General features: G+C 35.8%; 1 protein-coding gene across 1 annotated transcript; it reads right to left on the bottom strand.

The window, feature by feature from the left end:
* Positions 1-16,912: 16,912 nt before the first annotated feature.
* Positions 16,913-18,278, bottom strand: LOC143538304 (F-box/kelch-repeat protein At3g23880-like). The gene has a single exon (XM_077031892.1). The coding sequence runs from the start codon at positions 18,243-18,245 to the stop codon at positions 17,136-17,138; it is 1,110 nt and encodes a 369-aa protein (XP_076888007.1). The 5' UTR covers positions 18,246-18,278; the 3' UTR covers positions 16,913-17,135.
* Between the last annotated feature and the right edge of the window lie 1,152 nt (positions 18,279-19,430).

Here is a 19,430-nt window from a genome sequence, read left to right as displayed (position 1 = left end):
TACCTATCGATATATAATTGATTTAACACTATCTGGTAAACGCAAAACGCTAAACGCAAAACGCTGAACGCAAAACGCTAAACGCTTTGTTTTATATAAACTTGTGAACTCACCAACCTCGTGTTGACACTTTTAGTATGTTATTCTCAGGTAGCCGAGGCGGGCGCGCGGTATAGGAGCATGCATTGTTTTGAACACTATTGATTATGCAAACTTGTTTTAAACTGTTACTATGTGGGTTTTTAAGTCGTCCTGTCTGGCGCAACACTTGGTCTATGTTTTTACGCTTCCGCGCTTATTTTCACTTAATGTTTTTATGGTTTGATTATAACTAATGATTACGATCCTGTTAGTTCACACCCTCTGACGGTAAAACTCCGTTAGTGGATTTTGAGGGTAATATAATTAGCCACACTATTATTAAATTTAAGTGGCCATTGCTTTGCTATATCCACACGGTATAGGTCACAATGCACGCTTAACACAACCCTATTGGCCACATTATTATAAAATTTATGTGGCTGAAACATTAATTAATGTGGCTCTATACGTGCAATGGTCACTCATATTAAATAGTCATATGGCCATTTTCTACCGTTTAACCACACTTATTGGAGAGGCTTTTGATGGCCAGAAACTAATGTCTGTACCATTTAGCCACACTTATTACCACATAAGGCCACTAAAAGCTGTGTGTGGCCATATCATACCCACGGTGTCGTGACCTTTGGCCACATATGACCTAAACCAAATGTGTGTGGCTAAAGGCCTACGGCCACACTTTTTTCGTGTGGCTGAAGGTCAATATTCACGTAGTGATTCTAGAGAGAGAGTTAAGTGTGTGAAATGAGGTGTGGATTGTGAGAACCCGTAACCCTCCTATTTATAGCCAAATTTGGATCCCATCGCGCACCGCGATGAGTCCTTAAGCTGACTCATCGCGTACCGCGACGTAGCTCAGCTGAGTCACACATAGGCTTGCACGTGGCGACACGTGGCAGCAAGCAGTTCCACCGTGTGCCACGTAGCACACGTGTCAGACATCCCATCGCGTATCGCGATGGGTGTCCCTTCTTATCCGGCGCGTACCGCTATGGGTCAAAAAAACAGATTTTTCAATTTAAACCCTGGAGTTTGAAATTTGGCAGAATTGGTCCCTATACTTTGGAAAGTTGTCATTTTGAACTCGAAATTTACACTGTGTTACACACGTCTTGCCGGACCTCTTCCTCTCAACCTCTGAATCCATCATCTTCGCCATCCCGTATTCCACCATGTCCAATCTCTCAAACCCATAGTGGTCGGTGGTTGTCGGCAGGGAACATGGAAGAAGAGTGGTTGTTGGGTTGAGATGGATGATGAGGTATACAATAAATAAAATTTTATTTAATCTCTTAAACTTTGAAAAATGACATTTTTTACCCGAAACACTAACGAAGTTAGTGTCTCGTTACTCCCGGAGTGCCAAAAGAAAATATGTTAAAAGTTAAGAGTGTTGGGAATCAATTCGTAAGTTGGGAGTGCTATCTACCAATGAGTCAAAGTTTGGAGTATTTAAAACCAATATTCCTTTTATATTTAAGTTATTGAGTGTCTCACCTCAATCACTTAAGCTAGTGATCATTGGCAAACACTAAAGCGCCCTATGAAAGATATAAATATTTAGGTTTAAAAATATACAGATATTTTATTTCAATAGTCCAAATTTTGGCCTTTTGGCCGGCAATAATTCCAACTTAAGAAAATTCCTTATGTTAATCCCAACTTTCATCATATTGGCTTTCATCGGACCTTTTATAGCAGAGACTAACCGAGTTAGTTTTAGAGTAAAATATGTCATTTATCCAAGTTTATGGGGTAAAACAAAATTTATGTTTATTATAACTAAGGTTTGTTTTTCATTTCAACTAGGGGTGCAAACGAGCCGAGCCCGAGCTCGACTAAGCTCGAACCAAGGAAAAAAGAAAAACTCAAACCTCCTGAAAATGAAACGCATGAACATGAATGCACTGTACCACAAACTAGGGTCGTAAACGAGTCGAACCGGAAGAGGTCTTGTTCATGTTTGTTCTAGAAGGAATTGAGGTTGTTCATGTTCGTCCATTTCCATTCATTAATTTTGTAGAACGCAAACAAACACTAATATTGACTTCCTCCTTTTTTTTATCTGCATGAGGTTCACTTCAGGTTGTTGTTCAAACGAGTGAAGTTATGGAATTCTAATTAGACTAGACATAATCACGCTCTCTGCTCACTGTCGAGCCGCCTCTCTCTACCATTCGATGCATTTGCCTTCCCTTTCTATAACATAGCCAAGCGCCCACCTTTACAATCACCAAGCACTTAGGGAATAATATTTTTCTTATTTATTTCATGACTAAATATCTCTCTAGGTGATCGATTGGAGTTGGATTGAATCAACTTCGTCTTCTTCCCAACAATGAATCCCGTTCAAGATGTGATAATGTGAATTCTCCCTAATGGTAAAATGAAACTGACTTCTTGATTTCACTTATTTCAGTTATTGAACTGATGGCAACTAGTGAGCAATCTTACCCAGTAGGGAACGAACACAAATTAGCGTGACCGGACACTATAGAACATTGACGGACACAAATGAACATAAACGGATACAAACAAAAAAACATATATTAATTTGAGAACAATAATCACTAAATCAACACCAAATCACCCAAAAATCTAGAAGTACACCGCATGATATAAAAAAAATCTCAACATAGTAATGATAAACAAAATTATATCAAAATAGTAAATAGTAAAAAGTAAATAAACAAATAGATAAAAATAGTAGTAGTAAAGAGAAATATGTAAAATTCTCTATCAGCAAGCTTGTTTGCAGATAACATACCCATCAATATTCTTGCCTTCTTCACCACCATTTTACCACGAAAATTTATTATTATTATTATTTTTAAAAAAGTAGAATAAATTATGTAGATTTTGTAAGAAAAGTATGTTTCTTCTGTGGGTCTTAAACTTGGGTCCTTGGTCAAGTTCTGGCCAACATATATAACAAATGCTATGTTAGTCCCTTGAAACAGTAATTTGGATGTTTGCTCAACAATTATATCATGCAATTCTCACATTGACATTTTATCGAGCAGGTGATATGCAATTATGCATACTTTCAATACAATGTAGAAAGGTACGATTCAGCCCCCGACATCACAAGTGCATTCATTCTCCGTGATATACACAGTTAGTAATGGATTATAATAGTCTTAAATCTGCTAATGTTTTACAAAATCCAGTGAGAGTTATATTCAGAAGTCAAAAGATGGATAAATTCAACAGAATGTAAAGGTCAAACACACCAGAAAGTTTGTAGTTATAAACGAGTCAAATTTTATTGGTTATAACCAGCAGACAGTATTTACCAATTTAACCAACATTTTCAACAACAGTGATCGTTCAAATACAGAACTACACTTGTGCTTTGGAAGTCAAAGAGGCTACTGTTGACCTCAAAATTGTTATTACCAACAACAGCTTTTAAACCAAACTAAATATAATCACAACTCACAAAAAATATACCCAATAACATGATCCAGAACCAAATCACACAATAACGACTTTCCAACTAAAATAAGCTCATTAATGTTTGCCTCTACTTCTTGAATATATTATAACATTAATCAAAAGTATGTTAAGAACAATAATCATAACTGTAATACTAAAATCATCAAAAAGCCATTCAAACATCCAAATAGTAATAGTAAACTTATAATCTGATTCATGGAAATTTTGTTATATGGATGATAGACATTCTAGTTATAATGAAAAGACGCGCGTTCAAATTGAAATTAAACAAGAATAACCTAAATAAAGTTCCAAAAACAAACTTTCAAATGCCATTGTAAACCATAAGATTTGGATGATCAAGCAGAAGTAATGTCTCCTTGTAGTCAAACACATTAAATGTACATGCTCTTCCATCAATCCCAAAATCAGCAGCATGTTTTAAGTAGTGATTGTAAAAAGTAAGGCATAAACTTATAGTTCCCATCCACAGTAATCTCATCAGTAGCAAGCCAATAATAAACTCCATTTATAACCGCCCCCTTATGTGGAAAAAAATGAACCGATTTACGAGGGAGATTACCGTACGAACTTCTCCAGACCCTTGTGCTTAACGTAAAAACCTCAACACGAGGCGCAATGCAAGAATTTTCACTTGCCATACCGATGTTACTGTATTGATCAACAAACGTAATCTTGACAATCTTAGGTTCGCTAGTCTTGCGACAAACCCCAAAACCTAGAGCAGTTCCATACATCCCACAGCGTTCGTAACCGGGCTTAACAACAGCAATGGCTTTTCTAATATAAATATTCCAAAGAACAACCATGTCCTTAATACCGTTGTCGTAATACTGACTGTAGAAACACAGTAAGCCGTGAGAACCGGCGATTATCCAAAACTTATGGTTTATAAGGTTCTTAACTAACAGAGGGGCGGTATGGGTAAGTTTGTGTTGGGGAAAAGTATGATCATCAATAAATGAAACGTAATTATGCTTATAATAAACCGGATCCATGTAACTTACAAGTAGTTGTTGTTGCTGCAGCTGCGTCTGAGCGGTATAACGTTTAATGAAATCGGAGCTAGCGATTAGAGTCTTCAATGTTTTGCAGACTGATTGAAGCTGAATTAGTGATCTGACAGGAAAGCGTTTGATGATTTCAGCTAGAATCTCTAACGGAAGCTTGTCTAACATCTTGATTTTGATTTTGTTCAGGGTTTGGTCTTTGGTTTTGTTCTTAGAGATTTTTAACAAAAGAAAGAAAAGGAAAAAGGAGGGAAGGACAACAAAGGGACGGGAAGGGACGGAAATTTTTTTAATTTTGAGATGAAAGAAATTTGAGGAATGAAAAGGATAACTATGTTAAAAAGTAGTTATCTTTAGTAATCATCCCATTTTTTGGAGGATAACTTGTTGGGAAAATATATTAATTTAATCTTTCCTAACTTCTTCTACTCATTTCCTTTCCATCCTAAAAAACTCAAGAACACCCATTTTTTAACTATCCTTAGTTTTCCTTTCTTTTCCCTCATTTAAAAAAACTCAAAAACAGGGCGTAAGGGTTTACGAGAGAGGAAACGAAATTAACATTATTTCTATGTTAATTATCACATTATATATTACGTAAATACACTATCTTTTTATTAATAGAAAACTAGTTTTTTCCCGGCGCAACCAGCTGGGATCTGGTTATTTACCCATCCCGAATTCGGTTATGTTCATTACAGCATCAATGAGTACAATAACTAAAAAACTTGTATAGCTTACGATACAAAAAATAACATGTTTAAAATGACGTTTATACGGTCGATACCCGGACGTTGTCGTGGCGAATTGACACGAATTCAGTCGGTCTTGGTTAAGACACATTTCAAACGACCTTTCGGTCAGTAAAACCTGTTGCGGCGTGGTGGCAACTCTCCATGAATTTGGTCGGTCTCAGTTACAACACATTTCAAACTACGTTTATTCGGTCGGTAAAACCTTGACATTGCGAATTCAATCGGTTTTGATTACATTTGTTACGGTGCCAACACTTAAAAAAATTACATATTAAAAGAAAAAGAAGAGAAATAAAACTCATTGCAATATTCAAAAAAATTCTTGTGAATGGCCTAATACTGGACCCGTCCAAGTAAAACAAACAAGAAAAGGCATATCGCCGGATGGGATTCGAACATGCAAACGGAAGTCGACATTAAATTAAAGGAATTCAACATCAGCCATCAAGCCAAGTACAAATCTATTGCATGGACATCAACTAGATTATTTAAATACCCAAACTTATTATAGCTTTCAAGAATTTGTGGCACTAACATGCAATATTTATCTTATACTTAGTATTAACTCGCCGCATTGCGGTGATGCAGCAACGTGAATTCGGTACGGATTTAGGTTCGTAATTGTAACAATAATAAAACCAAAAAAGTAAACACACGAATACTATTGACACTCGTATAACTTATGATATAAAAAACATATTTAAAACTAGTTGTAGTCGGTTAGTAAAACCCACACGGTATGGCTGTGAGTTGACGTAAAGTCGGTTGGTATCATGTCACGACACCGGGATTAAACCATAAAAACATACCTAAGCCACAAACAATTACAAAAACATTTAAAAGACAAAAAGAAAGTAAAAATAGAACACAAAAAATAATGATAATTAATCAAAAGTTAAACAGCCAATAGTCAAACATAGAAATAGAACACATTTGACAACTGACAAGTTCCCTTCACAACTGACGGAAAATAAAAAAATGGCAGCAAGAAGAATCGAATCGAACTCAGGCAAATGATACACCACAACTTTAAAAGAATCAGCTTAGACTAAGGAGTGTGGGGCAAGAACCAAAAATATTATGACGTGTTACAGAGAGAGAAACTGGATAAGGGGGGTGTTGGAGCCCCTGGTGTGGAGGGGCTCCAGCAGGGGCTCGAGCGAAATTTTTTTTTTATTTTTTTATAAATATATTCAAACAACGTATTATTAAAAAAACACACATTAATAAAAAAACACATTAATATCTAAAAATAAAATAAAAATTAAAGTACTAAAAAGAAACATTCTTCTTATTCTTCGGCTTGGTCTTCTTCGATCAACCTCTTTCGGATACGTTCCTTTTGCTTTTCCATTAGCATTTGATCGACCGGATTTAGGTTACTGAAGTCTATAGCAAGAAAGTCCAAATCTCTCATTCGAGTTTTTTCCTTTTTGTCATAAGAGACCACCTCCATGGTTTTGTTGAATTTATTGAGGGATTCAACAAGATTGGCGATGTTTACGGCTTCCCCCTCAGCCGGTTTTTTCCCCTTGGCGTCCCTTCCCAATGGCCGCCTCCTCGGTGGTGAAGACGTTTCCTCCTCCGCAATGTTTAGGTCGAATCTAACGCGGCAATCCGACCCGGTTGAAGTGTCATACGCTCCAGACGAACTAGTTTTAGTCCGTTTCGGCCCTACTTCCGCATCAAAGTCCGGCTCCACCAGCTCAACCCACTTGGAACACCTTTTCAACCTGTCCCACAACTTTAAATCGTCTCACGTCTTCACCATCCCATACCTCCGCAAACACTCCTGCTTCCACTCTTCGACCGTGAAATTGTAAACCGCCAAATCATCACTGCCACTTGGTCTCATACGACCGCTGTTCCTGTTGAAAAGATTAGTAAACAAGCCGACAAATTTTCTGATTTCGGACCACCGACCCGAAATCATATCGGCGTTCTGCTCTGTACTCCCAACGAGCATGTAGAACGTCTCCCTAACCTTTGTCCAAAAAATCTTTCTCTTTTGGTAGTCGGCTGCAAAATGAATAAATAAATTAGATTTCCATTTAACTTTTTTATTAAAAATCTTTTTTAAAAACGTTAAAACAATTACCACAACGCCTATCCTCAGAAATGACTATCCAAGCCCGACACAAGGCTTCCTTCTCATCCGATGACCACGGAGTGGCTTTCCATTTCGTCCTCGGAGTCGAAGCCTGTAACATCCTAAATTTTATTTATAAATAAAGAAAGTTATGTTTAGTGATTTCACGTTGTTAATTATTTAATGTCGAGTAAGGAGGGAGTTGGGCTTAGATTGCGTAAGATGGGTTAAATGAGAATGGGCCTCGGGTCCGTGGGCTTAGAGGGATATAAATATCCCATCCCAAACCCAATCTTTCATTTCCACCTTCTTTCTTCACACACTCAAAACACACACATACTAACCGATCAAGACTCGAAGCCGAGACCCGAGATTTTGTTGATAGATCTGAGTTGGTAAGGTAAGAACAAATCCACCAAAGCTTATATTACTGAAAATGGTTAGGATTGGATGGGTTAACCGGACCCGAAACCCAAACTGCCCAAATCGGACCCCTAAAACGTCGATTTTAGGCCGATTTGATGGTTGGGATTTGTAGGCGCTGATCATACGATTCCGTGGGTACCAAAATCGAGTTATTTGGCTAAGAAACGAAGGATTTATGGGCAAACAGATCTGCAGCGCGATAACTTCGCCTGCAAGATCAAGTTCGCCTGATGAACTTCGCCTTCAAGCGTAACTTCGCCTTCAAGCGTAACTTCGCCTAAGGTATAACTTCGCCTACGGCCAAGTTCGCCTAAGGTATAACTTCGCCTGAAGCCAAGTTCGCCTAAGGTATAACTTCGCCTGAAGCCAAGTTCGCCTAAGGTTTAACTTCGCCTGAAGCCAAGTTCGCCTAAGGTATAACTTCGCCTGAAGCCAAGTTCGCCTAAGGTACAACTTCGCCTGAAGCCAAGTTCGCCTAAGGTTTAACTTCGCCTGAAGCCAAGTTCGCCTAAGGTATAACTTCGCCTGAAGCCAAGTTCGCCTAAGGTACAACTTCGCCTGAAGCCAAGTTCGCCTAAGGTATAACTTCGCCTGAAGCCAAGTTCGCCTAAGGTTTAACTTCGCCTGAAGTGAAGTTCGTTTATAAAATAAATTAAAAACCTAATGGAAAATGTGTTAAGGCAGTTATCGAAAATAAAATTTTTCCAAGCTGACCTGGCAGCTTAACCCCAGCCAGGGGCTCTGCCCCTTGGACCCCGCTAGGGGCTGCCGCCCCTAGAACCCCGCTGCCAGGGGCGCTGCCCCCGGACCCCCGTTCGTTGTGGGTCATATATAGATAGAAATACAAAACGAGAAGTAGTAGTTAATTGATATGTGTAAATATTATACAGTTAGCCGAGCCCAGTTAAAGAAAGGAATTACGATCAACGGCGAGCGTAACAGGATCCAGGTGAGTTTCTAGCCCCATTCCTTGTTATGTTTTCGGGGCTGTGTGCATACTTGATGTGTTGTTAATACATTTATCCTATGTGATAAGTGTATGCCATATGTGATATATGTGATATGTATGAATGATTGCTTGATGGTACGTGAACGATCTTCGGATATTGCACGTACTGTCAGGTTGTGACGTTATAAATATGGTAAGTATGATATGTATGAATGATTGCTTGATGGTACGTGAACGATCTTCGGATATTGCACGTACTGTCAGGTTGTAACGTTATAAATATGGTAAGTATGATATGTATGGATGATTGCTTGATGGTACGTGAACGATCTTCGGATATTGCACGTACTGTCAGGTTGTAACGTTGTAAATATGGCAAGTATGATATGTATGTTTATGTGTATGAACGGAATAAAGTTAATAAAAGAAGTAAATGACGGTTGTATGGTTGTATGGTTACGAAAAGGGTACCGAGCCCTAATAATACTCGAGGTATGATGTATGGTTGTATGGTAACGAAGAGGGAATCGAACCCTACTAATATTCGAAAACAAGGGACCAGACCCTAATAATATCTGTGATGTTAGGGACCAGACCCTAATAATATCTGTGATGTTAGGGACCAGACCCTCATAATATCTGTGATGTTAGGGACCAGACCCTTATAATATCTGTGACTTTAGGGACCAGACCCTTATAATATCTGTGATGTTAGGGACCAGACCCTTATAATATCTGTGAGGTTATAGGGCGAAAGGCTCTTTAAAACGTATGATTATGAATGTAAAGAAAGTATGTAAGTAAGAAAGAAAGTATGTAAGTAAGAATGAAGGCATGAGTACTTATGTGTGTATGAAAGAAAGTTATGAGGTTAAGTACGTATGTATGTAATAAGGTATTGTATGGTATTGTATGATTAACTAGAACTCACTCAGCGTAGCTGACTTTTAGTATGCACGCAGGTGAGTAGGTTGAGACAGCTGGCTTGAGTGGAGGACACATGGCAGAAGACTAAAGCCTGGCATCTGAAGATCTGATATGTTTTATAAGTTATGTTTTGATTTTGAAAGACAAGAGGAATGTTTTAAGACATGATTATGAATTGATATGTAATGTTTTATGAAAGTTTTATATTCCGCGTAAAGTTTTAATTAACTCTGGTATTTAGAACTGTGTTTATGAGTAAATCCAACACGAAAGTAGGGTTACCGGTAACGGGGCCTTACAAAGCCGGTCCCGACCCGTCCGTTGCAACTAGTTTTTTTCGGTGGACGCGTCTTTTTGGTCCCGTAGCTTCACCTTGTGATTCTTGTGTCTCCGGAACAACGAAGTTAGGAGACGGTTGTGTGTTGGATGGTTGAAAGCCGGATGATTCTTGCGGCTCCGAATAAAACATCGGTTGGTGCGGTGACGACCATAAATCGTCGTCAAGATAATCTGAATCAAGGTTTGGGAACCAATTTCCAGCCATTTTTTTTAAAAAAAAGTTGGGAAGATGAATTGATTTTGGGTGAAGGTTTAAAGTTTTGGTATAAAAATGGGTAAAATGGAGTATAATTATATAGAAAATATATTTTTTTTTTGTTTTTTCGGCTCCCAACTGTCCAAAAAACATCAAAAAGTGTGCCTCCTCTCTCTCTTCTCCCGCTAACCAGCTCACGCCTGCCTTGTTTTTCCCGCTAGCGCCCCGCTCGCGTCCCTGGTGGTGTGGTGTTAGCGCCTGGGGGCGCGAGCGGAGGGGCTCTAGCGCCCCCGTTGAAGCCCCACACCCCTCAATCTTAACCATCTGAGACAGCTAGCAAATCTTGAAACTAAACAAAATAATTTACTTAAAAAGAGATTTCAAAACCACCAGTTTCTTACCCCACCATCGTAAATTTGGGAAATTTAATTTTGATAACTAACTAGGTAAACAACGTGTCGCGTTGCGGCGGCGCAGCAACTCGAATTCGGTTGGTATCATTTAAATTTGTTACGACACCGACAATAAATCAGAAAAAAATCGTTCAAAATTGTATCGGCACACGTAAAACTTATGATCAAATGACATGAACTTGGGTACGATGTAGCTTATGATACAATTAACATATTTAAAATGATGTTTACTTGATCGTTAAAAACGGGCACTGAGATGGTGAGTCGATGTGAATTCGACCGATATCAGATTTATTTATTATGGTTTTGGAAATAAATCCAAATAATAAGTTCTTCCAAGTTAAAATATTTAAAACAAATCGTTCAAAATCATTCAAAATTGTATCAGTTAAGTTTGTTACCACACCGACAGTAAATCAGAAAAAAAAATCGTTCAAAATTGTATTGGCACACGTACAACTTATGATCAAATGACACGAACTTGGTTACGACGTAGCTTATGATACAATTAAAATATTTAAAATGATGTTTACTTGATCGTTAAAATCTGGGCATTGAGATGGTGAGTCAATGTGAATTCACTTATGATATAAAAAACATATTTAAAACCACTTGTAGTCGGTTAGTAAAACTCACACAGTATGACTGTGAGTTGACGTAAATTCGGTTGGTATCGGGTCACGGCACCGGGATTAACCCAAAAAAACATACCTAAGCCACAAACCAATACAAAAACATTTAAAAGACAAAAAGAAAGTAAAAATAGAAAACAAAAAATAATGATAATTAATCTAAAGTTAAACGGTCAGTATAGTCAAACATAGAAATAGAACACAAGTGACAACTGACAAGTCCCCTTCACAACTGACAGAAAATAAAAAAAAATGGCAGCAAGAAGAATCCAACTCAGGCAAATGATACACCACAGCTTTAACAGAATCAGCTTAACCATCTGAGACATCCATCCAGCAGATCTTGAAACTAAACAAAATAATTTACTTAAAAAGAGATCTTCAAAAGTCTTTGTGGTACCAAGATTTGATATTTATCTATAGTATAATATAATATGAATTTCTTTAAAATAATGCAAATGATCTCTAAATATATTAAAAAAAACTATCTAAAAAATTATTACAACTAAAGAAAAAAAACCTTATTTTTAAATAATAAAAAATGTTTATTTCAAAAAAGAAAGAAACTGTTTTTTTGTTATTTTAGAAAATAAAACAAATAGTTTTATAAAATATAAAAACTCTTTAAAAATGTGTTTTAAAAGTAACAATAATATAATATAACAAATGACAAAAAAAAAGAAACAACAAAGAGATTGTGTTAATGTAAAAGTTAAGAAAGAGGATATGTTTAGTAAAAATGACGAGGATAGAGTATGTTTAGCAACACCTTTAAATTAAACTTTGAGGTGGAGAATAAAAACTTTTAGAAAAATATTGTATGCTTTTATATTTTTTTAAACAATGATTATCTTTTTTGTATTTAGGCCACCGCACTCCCCAATTTGGAGAGCCTCGTTGCTTCACTATGGTCAGACTATGTTGTCTTAACTAGACTCACCCTAGCTTTAGAGTTTAGCTTGAGTGTTCCCTCGGAAAACCACACGATGTCACTTGATAATAGTTGTGTCGCCACAACAGCAGAACTCTATTAGCGTAACACACGGTGGGATTAAAACATGGGTGGGTTCGGGATCCGAACTGACAACCTCACAAGACGTAGTTCAAATTCTTCATTGTTAACATCCACCCAAAATGACATAGGTGAAATTCGAATTTGGGCCTCCACTATACAATTAGGCCACAAGTACATAAAATATAGATATAAATATAATAATCTTAAAAATATTTCGAGCAAAACAAACTGAACCGAGTTGGTTATCGGCTTATTTGCAAACCGAACCGAAATCTAGCAAGCATTTTCCTAGCTAGTGAGATGCGAGCAGTTTGAACTAGGGATGAGATTTTTTTCCCTAAATACATGTATTTGTACGTGTCTATTGCGTATGGGTATGAGTATCCAAATTTACTGATTATAGGTACGGGTACTTTAGGATACTGGTACGGATACAAGTACAAGCATTTAACTGCCATGGCCAACCCAATATTATAAGCAACTAAAACCCTAGCTATAGGCCCCAAAATTTAAAGGCCTCATATTTTTTAAATAAAAGTTCATATCTTAATGTTCATATTATTATGTAGTCTGCATTCTTATCAAATATGTCTTTTGTATTGCAATAGTATGCGTGCCTTTTTTTTTCCATGGAGACATATGTTCGAATTCTATTGGCAATGCTTTTTATCCCATTTCTAGTGAATTTTCCTACCTTTTTTTACTTCTAAAATTACCTTGTAATATAATTTTCTAGTGGTTTATTTCTAGACTATATATAAATTGTGGTGTTGTCTGCAACAGAGAAAACAATATATACAATACATGAAGGTAATGACCTTTAACGAATTACTTGTTTTATACTCTGTATTTGATTAGAAAAAAAAGTTTTATTGTGTTGGTTGTTTTGATTGTTTCTTCCTAAGAATATTATATTATTTTTTATGATATACATCACCGAGTTTGATTTTGAGAGATGAAACAAAGAACACCTCCAGTTTCAAAATCTATCGACACTTGAAGTCACAACCGGTGAACATTTATGAGTCTTTCAAAAGTTTGATTTTATTTTCTTATATCTTTCAATTTTCATATTCACGATTTAAGGTTTCAAAATTTCCGTTGTTGCTAAAGTTATGCTTGATTTTCGTCCAATTATGCTTGATTTGTGTTTAGTTGATTTTTGGATTATTTTTCCTCAGTTGGATCCGCTATGTTCATTAGTTGGCTTATGCTAAGTGGTCGAATTTGAGTTGGAGTAACTAATACAATGTCCCATATAAAATCTTATTTGTTGATTTAATCATATTTCGATGTGTTAGTTTTGTAAGGAAAAAATATATTGTTTTTAGAAAAAGGCCTCATATATTTTAGTACGCAATAGTCTCTAAAATAGTTGGGCCGCCATTGGGTACTGGTATCTGTTTAGAATGTGTAGGGGCTTTTATTAGGTTTTCAACACTCATGACTTAACTTTCAAGCGGTATTTTCAAAACCTAATATATATTAGTTGAATAAGTTTCTTTTCGATCTATATATGTATATTCATATATTGTGTATGCGTATATTTTTATTTCATGTATATGTAATTGTGTATATCATTAAATAACATGTATTAACTTTTTCTCTTATTTTTCTATAAAAATTGAGGAAGCAATAAACAAAGAAAATGATAAGAGAAAATGAAAAGATGACTAGCAAAGATTAAACGAATGTTGACTTTATTTGCATAAGTTAATTTTGTTTAAACATTTTGATAATTTTTTTTGGATACTTTGTATGTTTGGCATTCATTACTTTATTTTGAATGGATTTTATATTATGGTTGATTTGTTTCATTTTTAGTTTTTGTATTATGTTTTGGTTGCGGTATTACAAAATTTGGTGGTGGTATTACGGTTTTGGTATTACGGTTTTGGTATTATAGATAATTGATTGTCGGTACCGTACCGTTACCTAGTTTAGTGGAGATTTTTTAAAAAAGAACAAAAGGGTACCAAAACGAGTACTGTACCCAAGGTACATGTACCCGTACTCGTACCATAAAATTCGGGTGTGAGTATGGGTACCAAGATTTACTGATTTTAGGTGCGGGTACAGGTATGAGTACGGTCCCGATCTCATCCCTAATTTGAACAACCTTAATCTGGTCACAACTCACTTGTTTACTATTTGTCACAAACAAAGAATCTAAACTTTAACCAAAGCTTTAAACCCGTACTTTAGAATGATAGTCGGAACATGACCTCATAAACACAATTAACAAATATTCGCAAATGAACTGAACATAAACAAATACCTTTTAGAGTAAAGTGCTATTTTAGTTCTTGTGGTTTGACAAATAATGCGAATTTAGTCCAAAAAGTTTATTTTTTGCATATGGACCATCCACGTTTCCCAGTTCTTGCCAATTACATCCAAATCACTAACCCCGTTAAATTTTATCGTTAAGTCAGGGGTAGACATGTCTTTTCACTCTTTCTTATTATAATACTTATTTAAGTAAACTACGGTTTTCGTCCCTCTGGTTTGTCAAAATCTGCGGTTTCAGTCCAATAGTTTAAGTTTGCAATTTTCTTCCCTATGGTTTCATTTCACTTGAATTACACTCGAATTCCCTAATCTCGTTAAGTTTGGTTGTTAAACCATCAGTGTGTCCTTCACGTGAGGGGCAATTTTGTTCCTTCTTTTTTCCCTTTTTCCCAAAATGCACCCTACCCCCTCACGTGAGGGGGTTGCGAACTAGGGCTGAGGTTTATCTGGAGAAAGAAAAGACAAAATTGATCGTCACATGAGGGGCACGCAAATGGGTTAACGACAAGACTTAACAAGGTTAATAAATTCGGGTTTAATTGCAAGTGCAACGAAACCATAAGGAAGAAAATTGCAAATTTGAAACTACTAGACTAAAACTGCAGATTTTGCCAAACCAGAGGGACGAAAACCGCAGTTTACTTAAATAAGTATTATAATAAGAAAGAGTGAAAATACATGTCTACCCCTGACTTAACGATAAAATTTAACGGGGTTAGTGATTTGTATGTAATTGGCAAGAACTGGGAAACGTGGAGGGTCCATATGCAAAAAATAAAGTTTTTGGACTAAATTCGCATTATTTGTCAAACCACAAGGACTAAAATGGCACTTTACTCTACTTTTTAACACTATTGGTTAGATGTCTTTTATGTTTTATCAAGTTAGTTTGGGCATAATTAGCTAAATTCTCATAATTTGATAAGGTTAATGTAAATACCCTTTGTTGTGTTGCAATTCTATTAAAAAACCGTTAATAAGCATAACATAGTATGAAAGGAGAATTCATTGGTTCTTTCATATCTATTTAACTTTCGGTCGTTTTATGACTATGTGTTATAAGGTTTGGCTAGGAGGCTTGGGTGAGGAAAAAGTGTTGTCACATTGGCGACATGTAGACACAGTTTTCTCACCCATAAATACTCGAAATGGGTGTAATGTAAGGGGTTTGGTTGGTGATTGGATAATCATTATTTAATTATTGTTTTTTACAAACGCCGCTTTTCTTGTATTTAAGCACTGCACTCTCCAAAATTTGAAGAGCCCCTTAATTAAAAATTCTCATTATTGTTTTCTACTATTTATATATTAACAAATGTAATTAAAATAATTAAATACTCTTAATAAAATTAAACGTTAAAGTTTCATTAAAATTTAAATAGAAAACAATAAAAGAGAGAGAAAAAAAAACATCACAAATACGAATAAGATAAACGTAATTAAGTCAAACCCTCCTCTATATCCGAGCCCAATTCATAAGAATGATAACACCAACCATGCTCCACCAAATCCGCATGAAGGGCTTCTTCACCGACATGTTGCAAAGAAAATTTCAACTTTTTTTTAAGTAAAAGTATGTAGATTTGTAAGAAAAGTATGTTTGTGGGTTTCAACAAAGTGTTGTGAAATTGAGCTTATCTCACACAAAGTGTGCCTATGATCTAGTTATGGTAAATCCCTTGAAACTAAAGTTGTGGTAATATTGATGTTTGTTTAGCAGTTATATCCTGCAATTTTCTCAGACATTTTATCGAGCATGTGGTATGCATACTTTCAATACGATGTAGAAGGGAATAATTTGTACGGTTCAGCCCCAAAATCATAAGTTCAATACATTCTTGGTAAAATACAGTATTTCGAACATCTGTTGAAATTGGAAGGATCACAGATGGCCAAACAAAATGGTTGATGAAATTAAAATCTATTACCAAAAGTAAAATGACTTTGGATTATGTATCCTATGGTCAAATCTTCAAGGTAGTCTAAGTCTACTAAGGGTTATGATAGTCTTAAATCTGCTAATTATTTACAAACTTCAGTGGGAGTTATATTTAGAAAATATTACCAATTTAACCAACAAATTCAACAATAGTGATTCATCCCCTGTTTCAAATACAGAACTACACTTATGCTTTGGGTCTTTGTTGACTTCAAAATTCATATTAACTGTAAAACTTGCAACAACAGCTTTTCAACTAAACTAAACTTAGTATGTCACAATTCACAAATATATACCCAAGAACAAGAACAAAATTAATATCAACTGTATAACTCATTAAGATTTTATAATAACAAACAGAGTGATTTTTTGGGTGCAAATTCTTGATGGCACTTGCTTAGATATTAGAAAAACCTTATTTCTTATAGAATGCAATGTCTTGAATTACTCCATGTGTTTTGAGTAATAAGATCAACATAAACCATGGAAAAATGATCATATGTTATAACATGTGTTTGAAATTAAAGACGAATAACCTAAACTCAGTCCCAAAAACATGCTTTCAAATGCCATTATCAACCATTACATTTGGTTAATCAAGTAGAATTAATGTCTCCTTGTAGTCATACACATCAAACGTACCCCATTTTCCAACAATCCCAAGACTATCAATGAGTTTTGAGTAGGGCTCGTAAACAGCAAGTTGTCCACCATCACCCTCTTCTTGCTCTGGAATTTCAATTATAGGCTCACCACTCTTCAGAAACCCCTTAAATATAGTATCTTCTTCTGGTGTAAGAGTGAACAGCTTTGTAAACGACTTCAAAACACCATCCCCCATCATCCATACATCAAAGCTCGGATTAATGTCATGCAAATCAAATGCAACCAAAACCAGAGATTCCCGGACCCCTGACTTAGACAAGCACAAACCCATGCGTGCTAAACTATTCGGAAGGATTACTTCTCCAAACTCTTCACTTGTCATATCAAATGAAACAATCATAAACTTATGCTCACCGTCCATAGTAATCCTATCATTAGCAAGCCAATAATAAACTCCATTTACAACCGCCCCTTTAAAGGGATAAAAATGAATTGATTCACGAGGGAGATTGCCATATGAACTTCTCCAAACCCTTGCGCTTAACGTAAAAACCTCAACACGAGGAGCAAAGTTAGTCACACTTTCCATACGGATCTCACTCCGTTGATCAACGCATGTAACCTTGACAATCTTAGGGTCATTGGTCTCACGACAAACCCCAAAACCTATAGAAGTTCCATATATCTCATCGTTTACGCTACTAGGGTTAACAACAACAATAGCTTTTCTAATTGAAACATTCCAAAGGACAAATTGGTTATTATTACTGTGCAAACACAATAATCCATGAGAACTGGCGATTATTTTAGGGTTTATAAGGTTGTAAATCAAATCGGGAACGGTTTGGTTAACTTTGTGTTGAGGAAATGTATGATCATCAACAAATGAAACGTAATTATGCTCGTAATCAATTGCATCTTTGTACCTTACAAGTAGATGATGATGTTGCGCCTGTGTGCGGTGACGCTTAATGAAATCGGAGCTGGTGATTAGGGTTTTCCATGTTTTGCAGACGGATTGAAAGTGGATTAATGATTTAACAGGAAGGCGTTTGATGATTTCCGCTTGAATGTCGAACGGAATGTTGTCTGACATTTTGATTTAGTTTTGGTTAGGGTAACGAAATTACAGCAACTGAAAATGGTTAAGATAACGGAAATTAGTTTGTCATTTTTGTTTCAAACAAGTGCGCGATTCTAATGGCATGTGAGTGATGGTTAAACGACAAGATTTTTAAAGTGTTTAAAATCTAACTCTTAAGTGGGTATTTTCACCGTTGGCCGCAGGCCCGTCCCCGAAAATGCTAAACAAAATTTAGGCCCTGTGCGAAATAAAATTTGGGCCTCCTTATAATATAAACTCGTCAATTATATTTTAAAAACCCACGATATGAATACAACTGTTATAACATAAACAAATCAAAAGTAGCGTATTAAAATGATCGAACTTACTTAAGCAGATTTTGAGGCTCTACTAATGTTTTGGGAACCATAAGTTTTAAGCTGGAGGGTCGAAATATTTTACATCAATAATTAATATACGCAAGGTTGGGTTACCAATAATCGCTACATATAACAATTTAGACTCTTTCTTCTCTTGTTGTATAGTTATGTTTATTAATATTCAATATATTTCATCGAGTTTTAACGCCTGATTTGTGTCTTTCCTTTTGTTAACCAATGCATATTTGAGAAGAAAAAAAAAGAAAGAATCTATGCATAAAATAATAAAAGATCCGTGTCACACAATTATAAAAAATAATATAACCTGAAGTAAATAATGTATATAATAACTTTTGAATAAAATCAAAATCACTTTCATAAACAATAGATATATTATATACAAATATAAACGTTAATAATAAATAAATAATATAACCTAATAAATAATTAAATAGTTTACTCTTACTCTTGGAAATCAAGCCTACATATATTAATTACTATTGGGAATCGAGCCTACATATATTAAAAACATATACAATTCTTTTCAACCATCATCCTTGTCTTCCTTATTTTCTTCTTCTTCTCTGCATATCACAAGCTCATCGAGTCACCGGTACAATAAATCATTGGTGACATGCCAGAGAAAAACCTTCGGGCCCCTTTGAACTTTTGGGCCTCGTGCCACTGCACGGATTGCACAGCCCAAAAACTGGGTCTGGTTGGTCGGTTTCCTTTTGATAGTGTTTACAATGAGTCCGATCTGGAAAGTCAAAATCAATAAGAATGGTTGATGTTGTGTTTCAGAAAAGGTTATCTGGGTACTGAGGATAGTTTCAAG

This window comes from Bidens hawaiensis, unplaced genomic scaffold (assembly GCF_021521415.1).
Source record: "Bidens hawaiensis isolate Kalapana, Puna unplaced genomic scaffold, B.hawaiensis_p1.1 tig00011542_1, whole genome shotgun sequence".
In the NCBI taxonomy this organism is placed as follows: domain Eukaryota; kingdom Viridiplantae; phylum Streptophyta; class Magnoliopsida; order Asterales; family Asteraceae; genus Bidens; species Bidens hawaiensis.
Note: the sequence above shows the minus strand (reverse complement) of the source record. Positions and strands in the feature narration are given on the sequence as shown.